Below are 23,476 nucleotides of genomic sequence, written 5' to 3'. Positions count from 1 at the left end.
GCAGCCAGAAGCTCCTACCCAGCGCTGTGTTCTCTCCGCAGGCACATCTCTACTCCAAAACTCATCCGGGGGTCTGGAGTCACGCTCGAATGCACCCCTGAGCCACTTTCCGGGAGGAAAATGACAGGAAGGAACCACTGGTCACAGGTTCCACTGACAGGAGGGGAAAACCCAAGGGTGGCGGTTCCTTTACGGGGGAGATCACACCCCGTACACCAAAACATCCCCAAAAGAACTGGTTCTCCGTTTGCGTTGGAGAGGTGGAGACACCCCAGGGAGGAAGTGGCAAAAGGCGAAATGGGAACAGCCCTCTTTGATCCCAGAAGGTGCGTCAGGGAAAGTTGGATTTTGTTTAGCCCGGGATGGATACATCCTTCCGTGCTGCCACCAGAATCAGCGGGTCAGAGGAACCCAGGCTCCCCTCCGCCCCGCCTCGGGCTGTGAGTATAGGACCGCAGCGGAGGTTTTGACCTCTTTTTCCTCCCTCCCTCCCGCCCGCCCATTTCCAGCCCTTCCAAGGCTGGGACTTTATTAAGGCCGGTTCCTTCAGGCTGAGCCACGCGCTTGCAGGAACGCGGCATCTGGCGGAAAGAGCAGAGGTGACTTCTCCCCAGCAGGCAAGAGGCTGTGTACCCAAACAAGGTAGGGACGGTTCTCTCCGGGAACCGAGCCCGGGGCGCAGAGCAGCGGCAAGGTGGTTTGAGTCCCGGTGGTCAGAGCTGGCGGCTCCGCTGGGAGGTTTCCCGGTCTTGCCGAAGGCCGGAGGCACAAGGAAACAATTCCGTACGCAGAGGTAGACGCGCACCGGCGCGCACGCCTTAAAGGGGCGAGGGACGATCCCGGCGCGGCGTCGCGGCCCCGGGCGGCGGCACCACGCGAGGAGCGCGGGGACCCGCGAGCGGCCTCCAGCGCGCGTCACCCCGCGTACTGCGCCTCCCCGGCGCCCCGCCCCCGGGGCCGGGCCGCAGCCGAGCCCGCCCCCCTCGCCGCCTCTGATTGGGGGCTGCCGCTGTCCATCCGGAATCTATTTTTGATGGAATGGGGGTGCCACCCATTCTGCCCCAGATCACGTTTGCCGCTAGCAGCCAACCAGTCAGGCCCAAGTCTGCGGGCAAGAAGGGATTGGGGGCGAGCGAGCTCGGCCCCACGGCCCGCCGTCCGGACTGCCCCCCGCCCCGCCTGGGACGCGGCGATCTGTCCTGCCCGCCAGGGCCACCTAACCCTTGTGGAAGCAGAGCGGCGGCCTCGCTCGCCCAGCGCCGAGGCGAAATGTAGCAAGTCGGGTGCCGCGGCTGGACGCTCGCCTAGGCTGGGGTGTGTGTGTGTGTGGCGGGGGGCATCCGGGGGCCGAGGAGGACTGCAGAGGAGGAGTGATGAGAAGAGGGGGACCCTTGCCTCCCCCGAGACCACGGGTCCCCGCCGCCAGTCGCCAGGCGCCCCCTTTCCTCCCGAGTGAGGGGCAGGTCAGTGCTGTTGGGTCTAGGGGCTGGGTGGCGAGGCCGAGGGACCTGGCACCCCGCGCGTTCGCTGACTCTGTTTGGAGGAGAGGCCGGAGGGCCACCCAGATACTTCTCCCAATCCCTGGGTTCGGGGACACGAAAGCCATCTGCTTAGTCCCCTCCCCAGAGCATCCCGGGTCACTTTTGCCTCTTTCATCCCAGGGCCTAGGCCCGGTTGAAGTCTCTTTACTGGCAGCAGTGGATGAGGGGCTGGCTTCTCTCGCTACGAGCCCCGTTTCAGGTTAGGTAACTTGCCAGGAAGGCGGGAGGAGGAGGGCCGGTCAGGTTTTAGCGGACTGAGAAACTTTTCTGGCACAGGAGCCGCGGGTTCTCTCCTGCTCAGAGGTTTCTTCCTGGATCTCTAGTGAGGGTGTTTGAAAGAACTAACAGGACAGTGTTTAAGGAGACTGGAAAAGGGAGTCCTGGTGACGTGAGTGGCTACAAAGAGAAAGCAATTCCTGTGGGCCAGTTACTGGAGTTTGATCCACCCTTCCCCAAACTGGAGTTGACTAATTGTGTGTGTTTGGAATACTTAAGGACCTGTTCATCCTTCCTAGGGAAATTCTCTTTAAACGTATTTTTTACTCGTGAGAGCTCTTCTGGTGGGATGGAATCGGGTGGGAACAAGGCCTGGGGATTCCTGTAGGCAAGAAGAAGTGGGGCCATTACCCTAAAGAGACATGCATTTGGGAGCAAGTGCGTTTTGGCTTATACTGCTTTTGTTTTTTATTTTGCTCTGTTTTATTTATTTTTTCCGATGGTGCTCTTTTGTTTTTGTTTTTAAGAATTCCATTATATCCAACTCTCAGTAACCCTGGGGAACAGGGCGAACCTAGAGAACTGAAATCTGTGCATAATAACCACAGTGTTACCGTCTTTCCCTTCAAAGTGAGATAATACTCTAGTCCTATCTGAAGAGCTCACAAGGCCGAGAGCAGAGGGAGAGAAGTAGCAGAGGCCTGGATCCAAGTCAGTGTCTGAGCTTTTTGTAACACTGTTGACTCTCAAGGGCAGGAGTGGGTAGGCCTCTGGCTCTTGGCCTTGGTCTGGCAGGCCTGCCCCATTGCCTGGGGAGTCCTCCCAGTTTGTTGGTTTTTTTCCCTCAGGGACTAGGGTTTGTAGGGGCGTAGGGACCTTCATTCAGTAGTCAAATTCTTCCTGCTTATTTGCCTTATGACTGTAAACTATCGCTTTCTACAGCCATGTGGCTGTAGGAAGCTTGTGACTGAATTTGGAAGAGACCCCGCTGGGAGACCGCATTTTAGTAACCTTGGGTTCTTAATGGACATTCAAGAAGGGATCTCCCCCAGGACATCCCTTCCCATCCCCCATTGCTGAGAAGGCAATGCCAAGGCCTCCTGCACAGCATCTTCCCCGTCCCAGGCTGGCCCATCTCATGGCTGTTGACCATGGTGGTGGTCCCTGGTGGGCAGTGTGTTGCCTGTTGGGAGGATGGCAGGACTAGTGCCTACTGGGCATCCAGATGTTGCAGGGCAGGAATGGAGGGTGTTAGTGGAAAAGGAAGGGAAATAGCAAACTCCTTATGCCTGCCGTGTGGGAATATTCTCAGAGTAGCAGCTGTCTTCTGCCATATCGTAACATTCCCTTGTCTTCCTTCTTCCCACATAAGGTGTTCCATCCAGATTCTTGTGACTGTGAGGACCAGGGATTGGGGAAGATACAGGGTCTTCCCAGAAAGGAAGAACGTCTCTGGAAAAAAGGAGAAAGAGGGCTGACGCTGCCCTGGGACCAGCAGAGCCAGAGGAGCTGTGGGCAGCTGACGGAGCCCAGCCAGAGGCCGCCCCAGGCCAAGTCTGCCTTCGGAAGGATCTGAACTTGGGCTGCTTGTCATCAAAGCAGGGCCACCTCAGAGGCACCCCAGACTTGACCGGGCTCTTCTGCTCTGGATGCCTCCGACTCTGAGGAGTCTGCGCTGAGAACCAAAGAAGTTAGGAGGCCAGAGGAGCTCCCCCCAAGAAGCTTCTTGGCCTGCTGGATCGGGCACCTGCACCCCTCGCGCCAGCTGCAGCCTCTGGTGCGGAGTTTCCTGCTCCCCTCCAGCTTGTGGCTTCAGTGCTTGATGGGGCTGCCTGTCGGTGGATCAGCTTCTGAAGCGCCCCATCGGAGCCGAGAGCCGTGGGAAGAGGTCCCGCGGCCACCACGCCTGCGTTCACCCCAAGACTAAGTTCTTTCCCAAGTCAGAAAGGGAGACAGCGGAAAAACAAAAAGAGGAGAGTTCCCCCCTTCTCCTCCTCCCTCCGCGACATGTCCTCCAAGCCAGAGCCCAAGGACGCCCACCAGCTGAACGGGACTGGTCCCGCCGCCTCAGCCTGCTCTTCGGAGGGCCCGGGCCGAGAGCCCTTGGCTGGGACCTCGGAGTTCCTGGGGCCCGATGGGGCGGAGGTCGAGGTGGTGGTGCCTGAGTCTCGGGCCAACGCCAAGGGCCTCCGGGAGGAGGATGCCCTGCTGGAGAACGGCAGCCAGAGCAACGAGAGTGACGACGTCAGCTCGGACCACGGCCCCGCCGCCCCCTCCCCGCTCAAGGAGACCTCCTTCTCCATCGGGCTGCAGGTGCTGTTCCCCTTCCTCCTGGCCGGCTTCGGAACGGTGGCCGCCGGCATGGTGCTGGACATCGTGCAGGTAGGGGCTGGGAGGGCTGCCCTGGACACTGAGCCTAGAGCCATCTTTTCCTCCTGGGAGACTGTCTCTTGAAGCTTTTCTTCCACCTCCCTGTCAGAAGCAGCTGCTGCTTCCTGGAACACGGTTTCCCTTTGGATCATGTCCTCGGTTTCTTCTTCCTTTAGTCCCTTTCTACAGAAGCCTTGAGGAAGCCGGGTAGCCCTGGGACAGGTGGTCAGGGCTGTATTGCTTAAACAGAAGCAGGGTTGATTCCCAAGCTCAGGCTTGGAAGAGGAGAGATGGAGCAGCTTGTTGCCTGCCATCCCTCCTGGTCGTTCCTGCTGAGCCCAGCTCACTAGGAGACATTTAGATCGTGGGCCTTCTCTTTAGGCTTTCTTTCCCCTTTATTTTGGGGGTTTCAAGGATACCCACAGTAGAAAGCTCAGTCTCAAGCCTTCCCTTCATCCCCCTGCTGGGCAGGAATTTGTCCAGCCGCCAAGAGGGTCTCAAATTAAGCGAGAAGGTTCTTAAAGGCATTTTGTGTTGCTTGTCTTCGTGTAACCTTGGCAGGCTCTCCTTAGAGAATGGGGGTGGGTACATGCTGAGACATGATTTGGGGGGTTGGCGTGATAAGACATAGAAGTGCTGATTATGTGACAAATATGGGGACAAAATATAACCAAACCTGGGCAGAACTGTCTCTTCTTGCTTCTTACCTGTCTTTCATGAACCTGTGGTGGGCAAAGAGAGCTCTTTTTGAGGCTCCTAGATAGAATTAAGGACAGGAATTGGCAGAACCAGGAAGCTAAGAGCCAGGGATATGCTATGTTAGAGTATTGTGGGTTAGGACTTACCCAGGACCTCCAGGTCCCCAAGATGATTTAAAGCTTTATTTCCAGCTAAAGTTTCTGAGGCTTAGTAAGACACATAAAGCTTTCTGAAAGTGCTGGGTTTATCTAAGCTAATCATTAACATGTATCAGATTCCTACTGAGTTCTGGGCTCTGTCCTAGGTACTCAGAGAAATAGGAAGGCTGGAGGTGATCTGGCTTTTGCCCTTTGGGCCTCCCACTGCCCCCTGCCCAAACCAGTGAGTCCTTGGCCATGGAATCTCTCAGGAGGATGTGGATTTCAGCATCCCCTCTCCTTTGCCGAGCCAGCCCTACAAACGATGTATATGATAATACAGAGTCCTGCTGGCAAGTCTTACCAGGCCCCTGTCCCAGAAAGCAGGGTGGTTGGTTCTAGGAGGTTCTTTCAATGGTGTCTACCTGGACCACTTTGACTTGAGACCTTAGGGGGACCCTGCTCCTTTGATTGCTACTGAGGATGGTGTTTATATCATGCCTTCTGTCTCCCTTAACCTGTCTCTTTGGGGATCGTTCCTCATGGAGGTTGGGATGCCAGTCTGGAGTAGGGAGGACAGGCTTTGGATTCCTCGCCCTGGTAGCTGCTCCCCCTCCTAGAGTAGTGAGTGGGGTAAAGAGAGGAGGAGAAATTAGACCAGGGTAGCAGTTTCTCCACCTCTTCCATCCCTTTCCTGTGGCCTGGGTTCTCATTCTCAGAGGTTTCCAGTTCTGGTTTGATGCCTCCAAAGGGGTGTAGAACCAGGGTCTGATGGTAACCTGGGAGGGGTTATTGTATTTTCTAGAAAGTAAGAACGGTAGTGGGCAGCATCTGTTGGAGTCTTCTGTGAACCTGTGAGGTTCAAACCATAACTGTCCCCATTGTGTAGATAGGGAACCAATGGCTCAAAGGGATTAGTAACTTGTCCTTGGTCATCGGACTCAGAACCTATGTCCTTAAGCCTCTATAGCCTTTACCGTGGCCATGGTTCCAAAGTTGGAGGGTAGACTGGAATCTGGAACAACTGGAGTTATATTCTAAATGAGCAAGAACAAAGATTCTTAGAGGGCCACTCCCTCCCCTTCTCTTACACACTCAAGGGAATTCTAGAGCTGGAAATGACTTCCGGCATCTTACCCCTTACCCTGAGACATTGAGAAACCCAGGTAGGTAATCTTTGGAGCCTGCCCAGGGTGCCAGGCCAGCATTTGCCCTTGGTGTGGCACCTTGGCTCACTGCAGAGCTAAGGGCCAGTTGGTATGGAGGACAGTGGCTGGTTTGTCTTTGTGCCCACCCCCAGCCTTCTCCCGCAGCGTGTCTGGAGCAAGCCCTGCAGATGGCTACAGTCGAGTCACAGCAGGGATGGCAGGAGCAGAGAAATCAGGGACCGCGAGGAGGTTTTTATTCCGTATCTAAGGGGGTGAAAGAGGTGACTGGCATCTTGGGGTCAGAAGGAACAGGACAGTTTCTAATGATTCACACCTGCATTTCCCCCTCACAAGCTAAGCTGAACTGCAGTGGGATGGAGTCCTCTAAGTGGCCCTTGGGAGGAGCTGGCTGTAGGGTGTCCCCCGTGTCTCAGAGCAGCTGAGCACAGGGCCGTGCCGGTGCAGACGTCTCCTTGGTCCGAGGCCCTCATTTTCCCCACTGCTGCAGAAGCCCCAGTCTTTTCCCCAGGCCCGTTTCTGTCTCCTCTTATCTGCCCTCCCTCCAAAGGTGTGTACAGCCACCTTTGCAGTGAGATAAGGAACTGACTACTGGCCAAAGGTAAGAAAAGGTTAAGTAGACTGCAGTCTGCTGCAACCGCCCCACTGCCGAGGCTGAAGTTCCTGAAGCATTTGGGAAGGAAACCAGGACTGGGCCCAGTGTAGGAAATGAAGAGGGGTTGGGCTGGGGAGCCTCCATCCTGCAGAGGCCCTGCCCAGCCTCCTGGTTTAGTCCTGGGCTGCCCCAGGGCACCTCACTCCCCTCTTCTGTAAGCTCTTGGAGGGATGGGGGTGGCAGGAGGTGGTGTGCCAGCCTTCCCTGGAATTCTGCTGCTGCTGCTACTAAGCCGCTTCAACCCCATAGACGGCAACCCACCAGGTTCCTCAGTCCCTGGGATTCTCCAGGCAAGAATACTGGAGTGGGTTGCCGTTTCCTTCTCCATCACTGGAATTCTAAGCTGTGTTAAAACAGGTGAGTCTCCCAGCTCTTGATCCTCACTATTCTTGTGCTGAAGATCCTGAGGAAAGGAGACACCCTATCCCGTAAACACTCCTCCTCTGGCTTTTCTGTGTGTACAGAGGAGTCTGCAAAGGTCAAAGTGAATGGCAAGGATGGCTTTGGGGAAGCGGGGTGGGGCAGAAACATTCCTCCCTGGCTGGCCTGCCCCAAGGCTGCCTGTATTCCTGAGCGGAGCACTCAGGTTTCAGGTATCCACCTCCCTTATCACACTTTGTCCAGCTTTCTATCCCCAGGCGCTGCCCTGAGGGCCTCCTCCTTGGACACCTAGAGGATGCCTGCAGGTGGCAGGGAGAGCCATAGTTGCAGGCTAGGTTTACACTCATCTGAGCTGACTCAGTCCTCACACTGAGAGTCAGCTCTGGCCCAGCTTCCCATGTTCTCCTGCTTCTTCCCAGTTCTCAGAGCTGCTGGGGGTCTGAGTCGGCTTTGTGTCTTTGACTCCAGCCTTTCTAGCCTGTGACTTTCTTCCCTGCTGTTCTCCTCCTGGAGGGGAAGAAGGCTCAGGGCAGAACACTCCAGGCACACTTGGTTCTCTCTTTGAGGCCAGAGGAGGTGTCAGATGGAAGAGAGAAGAGGAACAGACCAGGGTGAGACAGCAGTAGGTTCCCTGAGGTGTGAAACCTTGGGTGATGAGTCAGGATTATTGTGGGGGGAGCAGCAGGCTCATCCCTCCTCCAAGCTATCAGGAACCAGTGAGCCCCATACTGCCCACCCCCCCCCCCCCCCACACACACACCATCCACAGACAGAGAAGGAAGGGAAGAGGAGCCACATTTCTGAGAAGCAGTGAAATCTGCCCCTGTGTGCCATCCACATCTCCCGCCAAGGGCTTCCTGGAATGTGTCCTTTTCCATCCCCAGCAGAGCAGGAAGGCGTGGGTGAAGGCTTGGCTCGTGGGTCTGACTTCAGGGTCAGACACTTCCAGGCAGGGTGAACAGGACGGGCCTGAATTAGGCCAAAGCAGGAAGGAGACACACTGGGCCCCTGACCCCCTGTGTCTCTACCCACTGCTCATCTCAGGGCCAGCCTGCTTCCCGGGCCCTCCCAGAGCCATGCACACACACACGCATGTCAGAGGCTCCCCTGAGAGGCTTTTGTGGGTGAAGAAAGCATGTGTGTAGCCACTGGCTACTCTGACCAAGTGCCAGCTCAGGGTGTTGCTGGGTGGGGGGTCAGGTGGTGTGAGGGTCCAGACTGTCCCCTGGCAGGCCCGGAAGACAGGGGCTGTTAGCATGGGTGCCCATCCTACTTGCTTATCTGTCCAAATCGCTGCTAAAGCCCCATCCCTTCTAGGTCCTAGTGTAGCTGAAGGAGAAGGTATATATGTGCTGAGGGGGTGCAAGGATTTGAGGATATTTAGAACCTCATGTATATATTTATATATATTTATATGTATTAAGTATTAGTATATAATATAGTGGCAGCTAGAGTGGTTAGCTGAGCTTCATATATATTTTTTTTCTTAATCATAAAGACAATATTCCTTACAAACAATCCAGAAAATATTTCTGGCATACACTTGGAGTATTTCTTTTCGGGCTTCTTCACCCTGCCAATACACACACACATTTTACATACGCCTACCTGCAGATCACAGCTTTTCACAGAACCGGAGGCTTGGAAGCTATGAGAGGTGGGTGTTATGCAGTGAAGAGGGGATATGGGGCTGGGCTCTGAGAGAAGCTTCCAAAACCTCCGTCAGCCACTTTTATTGGGGGGGGGGGGTGTCGCAGAAGGAATGCTTACTCTCTGAGCTACGTGTCCAGTTGAGGTGAGGGAGAAGGGGGCAGAGCGGGGCACGGCCCTGCCTGCTGGGAGCTGGAGCCCCAGTGGTATGCATCAGCCTTGGCCAAGAGCAACAGTGCCTGAGCTCCTCCAGGGCCCATGGGGCTTGTGGGGCTGCCTCCCCTCTAGGGGCCCCAGGGCTAAGAAAGGATGCGCCTCCCTCCCAGCTCTTCCTGTGGATGTCTGAAAGCTCAGCAACTGTGGCTGGGGGTCAGGGGGTTTCTTTCCCATCCTTAGTGTTCAAGAGAGCACCTTCCCTAAAAAGATTCCTATGCCTTCCACTGTGAGGGGCTAGGCCAGGAGCCCCGGAAGGGTGCACTCTAGCCCTAATGAGGGGAGCCCTCCTCTGGGGTCCTGGTAGGGACCCCCACTGTCAACCCACACACCCCCATACCCACAAAAAGAAGTCTGACAGGAAAAGAGAGGTCCTTGCCTTTATAGGATCCCACGCGCCGCCTCCCCCGGCCTCAGCCCCTCTGATTTCCATGCTCCTCTGTTTTGTTGTTGTTGTTAAATTGTGTTAAAAAAAAAAAAAAAAAAACACATAACATAAAATTTATCATCTTAACCATTTTTAAAGTGCAGTTCAGTGGTGTTAAGTATATTCACACTGTTGTAAAATAGGTCTCCAAAACGTTTTCATCTTACAGAGCTAAAACTCCACACTCTACGCCTAAACATCGACTTCCCTTCCCCCCTCCTCCCAGTCCCAGGTAACCAGCAAGCTACTTCTATTTCTAGGAAGTTGAATGCTTTAGATACCTCGTATGAATGGAATCATATAGTATTTGTCTTTTTACGACTGGCTTGTTTCACTCACTACACTGTCCTTAAGGTTCATCTGTGTTGTTACATATAACAGGATTTCTTTCCATTTTAGGGCTGAATAACTTTCCCTTGTGTATGTAAGACTGTGTTTTGTTTATTAATTTATCCATCAACAGACACTTGGGTTGCTTCTACCTCTTGGCTATTAGGAATAAGGTTGCTATGAACACGGATGTGCAAATATCTCTTTGACACCCTGCTTTCAATTATTTTGAGTATATACCAGAAGTGAGATTGCTGGATCACATAGTAGTTCTCATCTTAATTTGTTAAGTAACAGCCATACCGTTTCCCATAGTGTTTGAGCCATGTTTCATTCCCATCGACAGTACTCAAGGCTTATAATTTCTCCACATCCTTGTCAACACTTGTTATTTTCTGTTTTTTAATAGTTGCCATCGTAACGAGTATAAGGTGATATCTCATTGTGGATTTGATTTGCAGCCTTGCTTATCATTAACTGTAGAGTGTCGGTCCTGGAATTGCCATTGGGGACCATCTGATCTGGCCCCTGAAGTGTACATTTTACAGTCAGGAGCTCAAGGCCTTGTAACTTGTCTAAGGAGCCCCTGCTGGCCTCTGTGGGACAATGTTGGGGACAGAGCACGTGGCCCACCCTTGTGGTCTCACGTGGGAGACCAAAGGCTGTCAGTCCAGTGCCCTTGCGTTTTGCTTCCTGACCTTGGTAGTCTGATCAGCCTGCGTATCTCCGTCTGGCTGCCTGACCCCTCCTCTCTCCAAACCTGAAAGCTTTCCATTCTTTTTTTTTTTAATTATTTTTTAATTAAAGGATACTTGCTTTACAGAATTTTGTTGTTTTCTGCCAAACATCAACGTTTCCATTCTTAGAATAGGAAGCACTGAAAGAACTCACATTGCCCTTGGGGCCAGGAAGGGTAACTCGACCCCAGCATTTCTTGCAAGTCTTCAGTTTCAGTTGCAATTAAAGTAGCTTTCAAATAGCCAGTCCTGGCTCCTGCATTTCTCCTCCCAGGACTGAATATAGTGCTCTCTGAACCTCAGTAGTTCCCTCCTTTACAAAACAGGGATAAGAATACCTCCTACCTCACCAGGCTTTTGATAGAGTAAAAGGAAAACTGTACAGAGAGCCCTCAGCCTGGCGTTTAGTGCAGACTTAAGAAGACACTGGCTGGAAGACAGGGTCGGAGCGCGGAGCCTGATGGTCTCAGGGCTGGAATCCACGGCGCCTGTGCTCTTCCCGCACCAGCACCCCTCCGTTTCCTAACCAAGAGACTGGGGGAGCTTTCTGGGGTGACAGGGCCGAGGAGGAATGAAAAACCTCTTGCAGACGAGCCTTCTGAGGTTTGGGGGCCACCGTCTGCATTCAGAGCCTCCTCTGAAGGAGAGCAGCTGTGGCTGAGGCCCAGAGCCCTTGGAGATAGAAGCCAAACAAACTCTCTAATCTCCTTAGCCCCGTGGAGCCCAGCGCTCAACAGCTGAGACAACACCACCCGGGGCTGAGGCCACAAAGAAACTAGACTGAAGGCGATTTGAAGGGTGATTGCGCTGGAGTTCTGGGGTGTAAGCCAGCTCCAGGGTGACTCAGCTGCATGGGTCCCCACCATCTTCTCTCCTGGCTCCACAAAGTAGCCAGAGGAAGCAGAGCCAGGCTGGGGTCTCCTGACTGGGGAGACCCTCTGCACATCCCCGGTTCTGGGTGGCAGGAAGGGGGCTATGTTGTTTGGAGCATCGTGGACTTGGTTTGCTTCCAGGATTCCTGGAGGAAAGGCGTCTGACCAGCTCACTCCCTGCTGATTCCACTTCCTTCTCAACCCCCTGCTCCCAGACTATCCAATTGTAACCAAGCAAGGGCTCGTGTGCCCACAGCACAGAAAGCCAAACTCTGATTGCAGGTTTGCAGCAAAGTAAGGGCATAAGGCAATGGCACCCCACTCCAGTACTCTTGCCTGGAGAATCCCATGGATGGAGGAGCCTGGTAGGCTGCAGTCCATGGGGTCGTGAAGAGTCGGACACGACTGAGCAACTTCACTTTCACTTTTCACTTTCATGCATTGGAGAAGGAAATGGCAACCCACTCCAGCGTTCTTGCCTGGAGAATCCCAGGGACGGGGGAGCCTGGTGGGCTGCCGTCTATGGGGTCACACAGAGTCGGACACGACTGAAGCGACCTAGCAGCAGCAGCAACAAGAGCTTACTGCAGGACACCAGGCAAGGCGAGGGAGACAAGCCTCAGAGCCTCTCCCACTTGGTCTTTGAGTGAGGGGATTTAAAGGAGAAGAACAAAAAAGCTCTGGTAACTCATCTTGCCCAGGAGAAACAACCTGAGCTTGTAACAGTGTTATCACTGATCTCAGCAATCTTAGTCATCTGACTCTGGCTGATTGCTGTTTAGTTAACACAGGATTGAGGTCAGAAGGGGCAAGAAAGGGATTGAATTCAGACGGGGACAAGAAAGGGAATAAAGTTTTGGATAGAAACATTAATCATAAACTCGGAGCAGAGTTTATTAATTAATCATAAACTCACTTTCAGGGGACTCAGTTTCACTTTCAACTTTGATGCCAGCCCTGTGGGGCCCTGAGATTCCTGGGTTCTGTTTTCCCCTTCTAGCACTGGGAAGTATTCCAGAAGGTGACAGAGGTCTTCATCCTGGTGCCTGCACTGCTGGGCCTTAAGGGAAACCTGGAAATGACGCTGGCATCAAGGCTTTCCACCGCAGTGAGTGTCCTGGCTGGAGGGAGTGGGGCACACAGAGACTCAGGCACCACAGAGCCTGACCAAGAGGGCACTGCAGGCCTTTCTCAGCTGCTCAGGTCCGCAAGGTGGGTCCGGGCTGGAAAGGCTCAGGGAGATCCCAGGCTGGTTGTCCTGCCCCTGGTCAGGGGCTCCCTGCTCAGAGTGGTTCCCAGGCTTGGTTTCTGGAGGTCCCAGCCATCCCTGGACTCTTGCCCCACTCCCTGCATCGCAACCCGCCTCGTGACTGTTTGTGCAGCTTTGCCAGGGGAGCATCACGCTGGTCCCTTCACCTGCACAGCCGGGGGCCTTCTCTGATCTCCAGCCCTGCTCTGCAGCTGGGCCGGAGCAGAGCCAGGTCTTTCCAGCCCCCTCCCACCCCGCTCCCTCTCCCCCATGGCAGCTTGCTCATCACTCCCACCTCCCACAACCTTAGATCAGCCACTGATGTGCGGAGACTAAACCAGATTCAGGGCCACGGGGCAGGAGGTAGGAAGTGGTAAAACGCAGGAGGCCAGGAGAGCCAGGTGGCAGGGATGTCCCCGCATGGCCATGAGCCCAGAGAAGGGAGCAGAGAGAAGTGGCAGCCTGCCTAGCCCTCCCCATCTTGCCCTCCTGGCCTGCTCCCAGCCACCTCAGTCCTTCCCAAACACTCTCAGGGCCTCTGTCCTGCACCAGCAGCTGACCTGTTCCCCTTGGATGGCCAGCTAGCTTCAGAGCCAGGGACTGATCGGGTCCTTCTCGCCCGTATGGGGATGAGCTGCCCAGATGAGCAGGGCAGAGCCCAGAATCGGCCTCTGTCCTGAGAGGAGGGGAGAAGAGGGCACTGCCTTACGAGCCCCCTGGCCACCCCCCAGCCAGAGGCAGGAGCTCAAGGCGGTCTTGCGCCTTCCCTCTCATCCAGCCCCTCCACCCTGCTTCACCTTCCCTGCGGGTCACACCCTGGTCCAGGGTCTCAGGGCACGTGCACCGTCTGCTGATCCAGGCATGATCCTAGTGAACAGGCTTTCCCAGCCTGCCGCTCCAGACCCTGGTCCTCCCTTTCCCAGGCCAACATCGGGCACATGGACACACCCAAGGAGCTCTGGCGGATGATCACTGGGAACATGGCCCTCATTCAGGTAAGAGAGCAGGGACCAGGCCGGTGGGGCTCAGCCTCTTTCCTCCCTGGGCAGGAATGTGACAGGCCTGTCAGCGCCCACTGGCTCCCGAGTGAGGCTCCAAGGTCCTGCTGAGCTGCCTTCTCCCAAAGGAACTCTAGGAGTTTTTCCAAATTTCCCAGGAAAATGGCCAAGATCAGGGGGATTCCCAGGATCTTCAGTGTCAGTTCTCTGCTTGCAGTGATGCAGGAGGCTTGTGTCCCCCCGGCCCACATCAGGAGGAGACTTGGAGTGCTGAAGGCCCCTGACCACTTTTGTCCCATGTCCCCATGAGGCTGCACAGTTTCCGGACCAGGAGTTCTTCCCCTTGAGTCCCAGGCCTGTGTCTGGATGAAGTCTCGGGCTCTGTGGACCCTCCCCCGGGCCCCAGAGGAGCACTCCTTCAGCCAGTAACATGTCCCGGGCTCCTGCAGGGTGCACTACCCCATACTGGTGTCTCGTGTGAAACTAAATAAATAAAGACATCATTCCTGCCTGGGAGGACTGGACAGGCCAGCTCTGCCTGCCTCCTGGAGCTGTGAGGGGTGGGAGGAGGTCTGGTTGAGTGCTCTGTGACCTCAGCTGAGAAGCGCTCTGCTCCCTGAGTCACGGCTCCCCTCCCCAGGTGCAGGCCACGGTGGTGGGCTTCCTGGCGTCCATCGCCGCCGTGGTCTTCGGCTGGATCCCTGACGGCCACTTCAGCATCCCGCACGCCTTCCTGCTCTGTGCCAGCAGTGTAGCCACAGCCTCCATTGCCTCTCTGGTCCTGGGTAAGGAGGGCGAGGGAGGGGCTGAGGGGGAGGCAGGGCGGTCCCAGAGGTGTCTGAAACCAGGCCCCTCCAGTCTCCCTCTCGGTTGGTGAATGCCCCGTCATTTCATCTTCCCCTGCCTGGCCCCTCTCCTTCCTCCCCAGGCATGATCATGATTGGAGTCATCATTGGCTCTCGCAAGATTGGCATCAACCCAGACAATGTGGCCACGCCCATTGCTGCCAGCCTGGGTGACCTCATCACCTTGGCACTGCTCTCGGGCATCAGCTGGGGACTCTACCTGGAGCAGGGTGAGGCTGAGGTCACTGAGGATGCCACCAGGGTGGATTCCTGGGTGGGACTGGGAGATGTGGTAGGGCTTTCGCACATGTGTAAGGATTTCTCCTCTGTTCCTAACCATTTGATTGGAACACAGTTTGTAATAATTCCCTGCCTCACAGAGATGAGGCTGAGTTCTTATCTCAGCTTCACGCAGGCAGTGGGAGCAGGGGTGAAAGTATCTTAGAAATATATTTGGTCCTATAGAGGGGGAAGGGGAAAGGGCAAAGGAAAGGAACTAAGGCTGGAATCTGCTTGCACAATGAAGGAGAAGAGATGGAGATTTTTCCAGGGATCAAAGCAAGAAACTTAGGACCTGGTCTCTGCCCCTAATAAGTTCAGTGTCTGAAGAGGTTCACCTTGGCTTCCTCATTTACAGAATGGAAAGGGCTGGCCCCCGTGTACCTCCCGAGTTAACAGCGAGCATCAAATGAGTGGATACATTTGCTGGCATTTAGCGTGGTGTTACCGTTGGCCTGTTGGGATTTTGCAGGCTGAGCCGAGGGGAGGCTGGGAGCAGGGAGCCCGTGCTCACCTGCGTCTCCTCTCCACCTCTCAGGAATCTGGCAGTACATCTACCCACTGGTGTGCGCCTTCTTCGTGGCCCTGCTCCCCGTCTGGGTGATGCTGGCCCGACGGAGCCCGGCTACAAGGGAGGTGCTGTACTCGGGCTGGGAGCCCGTCATCATCGCCATGGCCATCAGCAGGTAGGCTCAAGCCCCTACCCGCCGCCCTCCCAGCCCCGGAAGGAGGAAGTGCGGCCCGGACGCTAGAAATGCCTTCGATAGTGGCTCAGTCACACGTGCTTCTATTGAAGTGACGGAGCCGCGTGAAGGGGTTTCATTAGAAACCACGTTGGCTTAGGGAGCTGACTACACACAGCTGGGCTCAGGAACATAAATGATCGGGCCCCAGCATTCTCCGTCTCTCAGCTCTGCTTTTCTGTGTGCTGGCCTGCAGCTTCAGGTTTGCTTCCATAAACAGGCGGAGAGATTCTTTCTCTAAAGTCTTCTGCAAAGTCCCATTATAGAATTTCACTGACTGTCCCTGAACCAGTCACTGTGGCCTCAGAGATGTGCAGCTCTGACTGCATGGGCCTGGGGCCGCGCCCTCATTGGAGCAGGGTCACGCAGACCACAGTGGCCAAGTCTGGGAGAGCTGGTTCCCCGAGGAAAAGTCCAGCCTTCTTACCAGAGGGGAAATAAACACTGAGCAGGCAGGGCAGCCGGCAGCTCCTCACGCCGACTTGGGAGGTGGTTGAAGAAGGTGGCTGCCTGACCCAGCAGCACCAGCTTGCCCGGGGTGCTGTGCTAGGGTGAATGTCAGGAGCATCAACTGGTTCTGGCAAGGGGAGGCGAGGACTGGAGGACAAGGGACTCCTGGGAGCCGCCTCACTGCCCACGTCCAGACGGACCTGCGGCCCCACCCCAGGGACCAGAGCAGAAGCCTTCAGTGGTCTTTGTGTCTGTGCAGTGTGGGAGGCCTCATCTTGGACAAGACGGTTTCAGACCCCAACTTTGCAGGGATGGCTGTCTTCACACCGGTGATTAACGGTGAGGTCTCAACATCAGCTGCCAGGGCGGGAAAGGAGAGGGCTGGATCAGAGGGTCTGGGGGCTTTGTATCAGTCAGGGTTCTATCAGGCAAGAGAGTCCAGCTCAGAGAGTTCAAGACTTGGACTGGTTCCTGGAACCGGCGCTTGAGCATGGGGTGCTGGGTCCGCCTAGCTTCGGAGAGGGACTGATCACGGCAAGGCTTGTCCCCTGAGCTATGCTTATGACCGCAGGTGCACACGCTGTCTGGGTAGAGAAGTCAGGCTCCCTGTGTCTACGCATCTGTCGCTGCCCATGCTCTCCGCCTGCCGGGGCTACGGGAGACTGCTGTGTCTCCGTAACTGGGAGGATGGGGGGAGCCTTGAAAACACCCTGGAAAGGAGTCTCCCTGCTCTGTGTCTCCATCTTCTCCTAGGGACTGGTGGATGGGTCACGCCCTCCCCGCTTCCCGAGCCCATCGCGGCTTAGGATTCACGTGTCTCCACAGGTGTTGGGGGCAATCTGGTGGCCGTGCAGGCCAGCCGCATCTCCACCTTCCTCCACATGAACGGGACTCCAGGGGAGAACTCGGAGCAAGCCCCCCGCCGATGCCCCAGCCCTTGTACCACCTTCTTCAGCCCTGGTAATGCAGAGTTCCCACGTCCTCTCCTGGGTTCACATCATCACTTAAGAAACAGCTGGAGCCCGGTTATGCGGGTTCTCCTCGTCTGTTGGGCTGTGTGCACCAGCTGTCCTAGAAGGGGAGCCCAGGCAGGAAGGCTGGCCTTTCCTGGGGCACCCTGGGGGCTGGGTGCCGTGGGACAGATGCAGACTCAGTCCGCCGTCTGCTGCCCTGGAGTGCAGCACGGCACCTCCTGGCTGTGAAACGCCTCCTGGCACCAGGTCGCCCCCTTCTCGCCTCACGCCCCCTCTCCGCTGGTCCTAGATGTGAATTCTCGCTCGGCCCGCGTGCTCTTCCTCCTCGTGGTCCCAGGACACCTGGTGTTCCTCTATACCATCAGCTGTATGCAGGGTGGGCATACCACCCTCACCCTCATCTTCATCATCTTCTACATGACAGCTGCTCTGCTCCAGGTGCGGACAGGCAGGGGCGTGGGGAGGGGCCAGGGCCGCCCTGCAGGGGTGGGAGGGGAGGGCCAGGGATGGTGTGGCCAGTGAACGCTGGACGGGGGCTCAGGAGAGCAGACCACAGTTCCAGCCCAGTCCATAAGAGGCTGTTTGGCTTTCGGTGAGTTTTTTTACTTCTCTGAGCCTCAGTGGTACATTTGCCAATCTAGGGGAGTGAAGCAGAGGTGCTGGATTTCAGGCCGGTGCCACCCCCACTGGCCTGGCCGTGGAGCTCTGTGTGACTTTGCTCACATGCTGGGCTTCCTTGGGAGATTTCACTTGAGTAGAGGATTTCACAGCTTGAGAATGTGTCAAAACCACTGCGCTAGGCAATCTCTAGGATCCCATCCAGCCTTCCTACTCTGTAATACTAGGATGTTTTCTCACTTGCTGTTTACTACATTTTTTCAACTTTTTATTTTGAAATCATTATGTATTCATAAGAATTTGCCCCTCAAAAAATGTGCTGAGAGAGCCCCTGTACCCATCACGCAGCTCCCCACAGCTGGAACATCTTGCATGATTATAGCACAACACCAAACCCAGGAAGTCCGTGTTGGTATAATGCACAGAGCCGCTCGGATTGCACCAGTTTTACGAGTGATCTCGTGCGTGTGCATAGGTCTATCAGTCATACGCTCATGAACCACCACCACAGTCAAGACACAGAACAGCTCCGTCACTGCAAGGCTCTCTCGTGCAAGCCCTTTATAGCCAACCTAATCCTTATTATGACATTTTCAATCTCTATAGATTTGTTTTTTGAATAGGTTAGTTCAGAAACTTTGAAAGGGTCAATAGAGAAACCTCACTGAAACATCTTTCCTCCCCTCTTGGCATGCACCCAGTTCTCTTCCTCATGGGCCATGGGTGTCCTCTGTTCCTCTCTTTCTTTTTTTTAATAGAGTTGACTAACACTGTTGTGTTAGTTTCTGGTGTACAACACAGTGATTCATACATAGAGATATAGCTTAAGGTTAAGTCACTTCAGTCATGTTCGACTCTGTGCGACCCCATAGACGGCAGCCCATCAGGCTCCCCCGTCCCTGGGATTCTCCAGGCAAGAACACTGGAGTGGGTTGCCATTTCCTTCTCCATAGAGATATAAAGGATACATATATACATCCTTTTTCATATTCTTTTCCATTATAGTTTGTTATAAAATATTGAGTATAGCTCCCTGTGCTATATAGTAGGATCTGCTATATATAGATCTGTTGATCTGTATCTCTTATATATCCTTCAAGCTTATTCCACATTTAGGCAAGCAAACATACATATTTTTCTCATTTTACTCTTTTTTTTAACACACATATTATTGGGTGTCAGGACATCTTGGCCAGGTCTGGGCCAACCACGTGCAGTTCCCCACAGCCGTTACCCCAGTTGCCACGGTCTGTTGCGAGTTGGGGTGAAGTGCACGTTGCAGAGCAGGGGTGGGTGTGGGCGCCCAGGGTCTGTGGCTGGAGGGCGGCCCTTGGCCACCTTGGGAAGGGCAAGCCTGCCTCCATTCCCAGCTGTGAACACGCCGGGGGCCACGCTCACCTCCTCTCTTCTCCAGCTGGTGCAGGGCCAGGGTGGGACACCTGATCCCCTCTAAAGGTTCCTCCTGATCCCCTCACTGCCTTCTCCCGGCGTGTTCCCAGGGCCTGCTCAGGAGGCTGGAATGTGGAGACAGCTGCTGCCCGTCCCTTCCTGGGGCACGTCCCAAAGTCCTCTGGCCATGTTCTTTATTTGGGACCCTTCTGCAGCTGCTGGCAAGGGTGTGAAGTTATGGGGGTGGGGCAGGGTTCAAGGGGGCTGTCCCTCACTCAGGGTCAGGGCCACAAAAGTTCAAGGCCGCTATGTGCAGGGCAAGGCAGAAGGTGAAGGATGCTGAAACTGTAACCTCTGCCTTCGTTGGAGAGAAGACTGGAGAGCAACCAGTTTGCCTAAATTTAGATATCACATCTGGCTTCCGGATCCCCCAGTGGGCTCTGGTTCCAGGAACTAAACCCCTTTGGGTAGAATTTGCATACCACAGTATTTACAAAGTACACTCAGGAGTAAAACCTCCCAAATGACTGTTTCAGAGCTTTACCGTTAGAAACCATTTCATTCTTGCTCAGAGGCAGTCATCTGGGGAGCCCAACTGCCAGGAATTGTGCAGAGTATAGAGAAGATGCAGGCCTGTGGACATCCCATAGTATTCTAGGTCAAGTGCATCGCCAACTTAAAAGTGCATGTAAATCTTGTTCAAAGGCAGATTCTGATTTAGCAGATCCAGCATTAGGCCTAAGATTCTGCATTTTTCACAAGCTTCCAGCTGTTGATGTCCCTGGTCCTGGGCCCACTAGCAAGGTTCTAATGTAGATCATCATTAATTATCTGTAGTAATGGAAGAAAAGCAAGGGACAGATACATCACAGCAGCAGATCATCCAAAGTGTCTTTTGAATTGCTAGGCACTGTGTGCTTGGTATTCAGCTGACTTATTCCTAACTCTATTTTGCTAGGACTAATGTTAAAATAAACTTGCATTCTTTGAGCAGAATGGGAAGGGTCAGGAGGAAGGCAGCTTGGGATAATCAACTGTTACTCGGACAACTGTGCCGGCAGCAGCCTCTCACACTGTCCTTATTCCACTCTGCTCTGAGGACAAATCCCTCTCTGAAAAGCAAACTCCAACCCCCCAGCCGCCTGCTGGGCTCCCGCAGAGGCCAACATGGCAGGAATTGGAGTGACCCGAGAATAGGATGACCCAGAATTAGAGGCAAGAGGACTGAATTCCTGCAACAAGTAGGATGTTGATTAGCAGGCCTCTTGTCGGGTAAATTTGGGAGCAGAATGTAATGTAGGCAGCTCCGGAGAACAGAGGCACCTTCCTTCCCGATGAACTCAAATTCCTCCTGGCATCTGTTTGAGGTGGTCACTGTGGGCTGGAGGAGCAGAGAGGGCTTGCAGGGGCAAAGAGATGAGCTGACTTGCTTAAGGACTGGCTGCAGCTAGCCGAGCCTTGCGCTGCAGTGAATGGGGCGATCGCGTGGCCTCTGGCTCCCCCTGGAGAGGGGTAGCTGTAGGCTGGCCCTTCTGTCCTGCAGGTGCTGATCCTGCTCTACATCGCAGACTGGATGGTGCACTGGATGTGGGGCCGCGGCCTGGACCCAGACAACTTCTCCATCCCGTACTTGACAGCCCTGGGGGACCTTCTCGGCACCGGGCTCCTGGCACTCAGCTTCCACGTCCTCTGGCTCATTGGGGACCGAGACACAGATGTCGGGGACTAGCCCGGTCACTCAACCTTCTGTCCACCTCTCTGCACTTTCTGTTTGAAATTTTTTGGGGGAGGGGGCGGTCTTCTTCCCTCGCCCCCACCCCACTCGACACTCCCATCTCTTTCTAGGACTTCATGTGGATACCGAATTCTCATTATTTTCAATGGGAATTTTTATACATTGAGCCAAGTTTGTAGAGTAAGAATTCAGACAAGACAGAGGGACTGAGATGAACAGTACAAGTAGGTGTTTGGGCCAGTCACCAAGTGCAGCTGCATGGTGGGTGCCTCCAGGGGAGATGCCTGGGGCAGGGGTCTCCATCCAGGATGTGGGGGCACTTGGTTTAGCTTTAGCAAACTCCAGTTCTGGTTTGGGGGGTTTGTCTTTGTTTTCTCTTTTTCTTTTTGGTTGAACAGAGGGATAAATGTCACTCTCCCCTCTCCCTACACATACGTTTTCTAGAAGTGGACCAACTTCAAAACCCTAAGCAAGAGACAGCTGCTCCTAGCCCCAAGTAATCCTAGCCCTGTTCTCTGCCCTGCTCTCCAAAAGGATGAGGTGAACTCCTTAAATTATATACCTGCTCCTTACCCAACTGCCTGATACATACCACCAGCCCCTCCCTCTGATCTTTTTTCCAACTGACTGCCTCATCCAAGAAGAAATGAGCCATGACCTGGTCTCCCTGTTGGCCCATGTCCACCCATAGGTTTGCCAAAATCGACATCCTCCCTGGACCCAGAGACCTGATTCTTCATCTCTGTTCACCTTTATCTCTAATGATTTCTAAGCACGACCTTCCCCAGAGCTTGCCGCATTGGCTTCCGAGATTAGGGACGGAGAATGGGTTTGTGGAGAAGCGCTGGGCGGTTGATGGGTGTTTCCCTGCTGCTGTTTCTCCCGATTATGATTTCTGCCATAATCACATGGCCCCTGAGAATCTCTTGCTTCCTGAAATCACTCATTCTTTCATGCCGTGGAAGTCAGTTTTCCCCTCTCTCAGCTTCTGCCCACATCCGTCTTGTATTCATTCACTCATTCAGCAAATACGCAGCTTCCCCAAGAGGCGCGATTCTGCAGGCACAGTCTGACATTCACTGAGCGCTGTTTATTGAGCGCCTACTACACGTCAGGTCCTGTGCTGGGTACTGACTGGCCAGAGGAAACACAGTCCCGCCCTTGCCTCTTTCCCCGGGTGCAAAGCCTGCGTGCCCTTTTCAGTCTAGCAGAGAAAGCGTCTTCACTGTACTCCCCTCTTTGTCCAAGCAGGGTCTGCCTCTCGACGCCGCTCCTGGCTCCCACCTGCGTGCAGCACTGGCCACAGCTCAGGCCCCATGGCTCAGCCACCACTGATTTCCCTACACTGCCTGTCTCACCCTCGCTTCCTTCCATGTCCTCACCAGTCACCTGAAAGAGGGTTCAGATCTAGAAGGCCAGACATCCACCCACTGCTTCCAGTTTACCCAGCACAGGAGTGGGAGATCGCTGGGGCCTCTGCATCCTCCCAGCACGTTACTGTGAACAGGTCAGAATTCTGCTGCCCACACTCACGTGTGGACAGACCTGGGCATTCGGATGCAGGTTTCTTCCAGCCTCTCTGTCCATAGCCTGCCCTTCAGCTGTCCCCCTCTTGTCAGCTAAAGGGCCTGTCTCCAGAGGAAGGCCAGGCAGTGACCCCGCCTCTTACCACCACCCTGCCTCACCCCAAGGAACTTGCCCTACACCTCTAGAGACTCTTTCTCTCTCTGCATTTCCACCCAGGCCACCCGCCAGAGCCTAGGCCCTTAGACTTGGAATCATAGAGGTTACCCAGCTGGGGCTTCCCCCAGCAGAGTTCACTGACACCAGCCCAGCCTTGTTCCTGCTCTTCTCAGGCCTTCTCCTATCTTGTCGTCCATCTCCAGACACGTTTGCACACAGACTCTTGTACAGGCATCAGAACCAACCCCTCCGCCCCCAAGGCTGTGCCCCTGTGGTCTGCAGTCACCCCCACCCCAGGCACTCACCCCTTTCTCCTCTCTGGAGTTCACCCAGGCTGCCCTGGAGGAGTCCGGTGTGCCCTCCTTTGCCAGAGAAGTGGGAAGGTAGGCGTGCCCCAAGCCCTGAGGATGAGCAGAGGGAGGTCTGCAGGGCGAGAGGGAAAGAAAATGAACTTCATGACTTTCATGGATGATCCATTTCTTTCCCCCCAATTGCACAAACCACGTGGATTTCTGGCCTGGCTGTGGGAGCAACATTGGTTTACTCTTATATCCTTAAAAAGTTACAGAACTGTGTCCTAAGAATTATTTATAGTGACTATAACTGAATTGACAAATGTCAACATAACTGATAAATTATATTTGGTAAAATAAAGAGGACGTTTATTTAGGTGGTTGGTGGCTCCTGTGTGTCTCATCCAAAAGCAGCTTCCCCTGCTGTCTTGGGCCTGCTCTGCGGCCCCACCCCTCCTTGCATAGAAGTGGAACGAGGCCAGAGAGTGACAAGAAACGAAATAGCTCTTAAATACAGAGATGTGTGATAGGAAACAGTCATTTCTTGAGAAGCAGCCAGTGCTGCTCTGGGGCATCCTCCCTGCTCTCCACACACTGACTCGGCCTTGGTTGGGGTGTTGGCAAAGGGCGCACCTGGGGGTTAAGAGTCCTTCCTTGCAGAGGTTTATCCCCTGCTTGGGCCACAATGACAATACCTGTATTTGTTGAGTACTCGCACTTGGCTTCACCATGCTCAGCACTGTAAGTGCTTAGAAATGTATAGTTGACTGCAAAGGGTTTAGAATCTGGCCTGGATCCAGATCTTCTAATTGTATTTGTGTGACAC

The 23,476-nt window shown here is 54.5% G+C and overlaps 1 protein-coding gene across 3 annotated transcripts; it reads left to right on the top strand.

Annotated features, from left to right (window-relative positions):
• The first annotated feature begins 530 nt into the window (after window positions 1-530).
• Window positions 531-23,026, top strand: SLC41A1 (solute carrier family 41 member 1). 3 transcript variants are annotated; one of them, XM_019976620.2, is made up of 11 exons: window positions 531-642; window positions 3,130-4,139; window positions 12,395-12,502; window positions 13,567-13,638; window positions 14,282-14,426; window positions 14,570-14,716; window positions 15,304-15,451; window positions 16,218-16,297; window positions 16,784-16,918; window positions 17,222-17,370; window positions 20,483-23,026. In XM_019976620.2, the coding sequence occupies exons 2-11, from the start codon at window positions 3,765-3,767 to the stop codon at window positions 20,666-20,668; spliced, it is 1,545 nt and encodes a 514-aa protein (XP_019832179.1). In that variant the 5' UTR covers window positions 531-642; window positions 3,130-3,764; the 3' UTR covers window positions 20,669-23,026. The 3 variants fall into 3 exon arrangements, with proteins under 3 accessions (XP_019832179.1, XP_019832180.2, XP_019832178.1); XM_019976619.2 differs by lacking the exon at window positions 531-642 and adding an exon at window positions 1,060-1,463; XM_019976621.2 differs by lacking the exons at window positions 531-642; window positions 17,222-17,370 and adding an exon at window positions 1,058-1,463.
• The last annotated feature ends 450 nt before the right edge of the window (window positions 23,027-23,476 follow it).

The sequence above is a fragment of the Bos indicus genome, chromosome 16 (assembly GCF_029378745.1).
Source record: "Bos indicus isolate NIAB-ARS_2022 breed Sahiwal x Tharparkar chromosome 16, NIAB-ARS_B.indTharparkar_mat_pri_1.0, whole genome shotgun sequence".
NCBI lineage: Eukaryota > Metazoa > Chordata > Mammalia > Artiodactyla > Bovidae > Bos > Bos indicus.
This window is presented reverse-complemented; position numbering and strand designations above follow the sequence as displayed.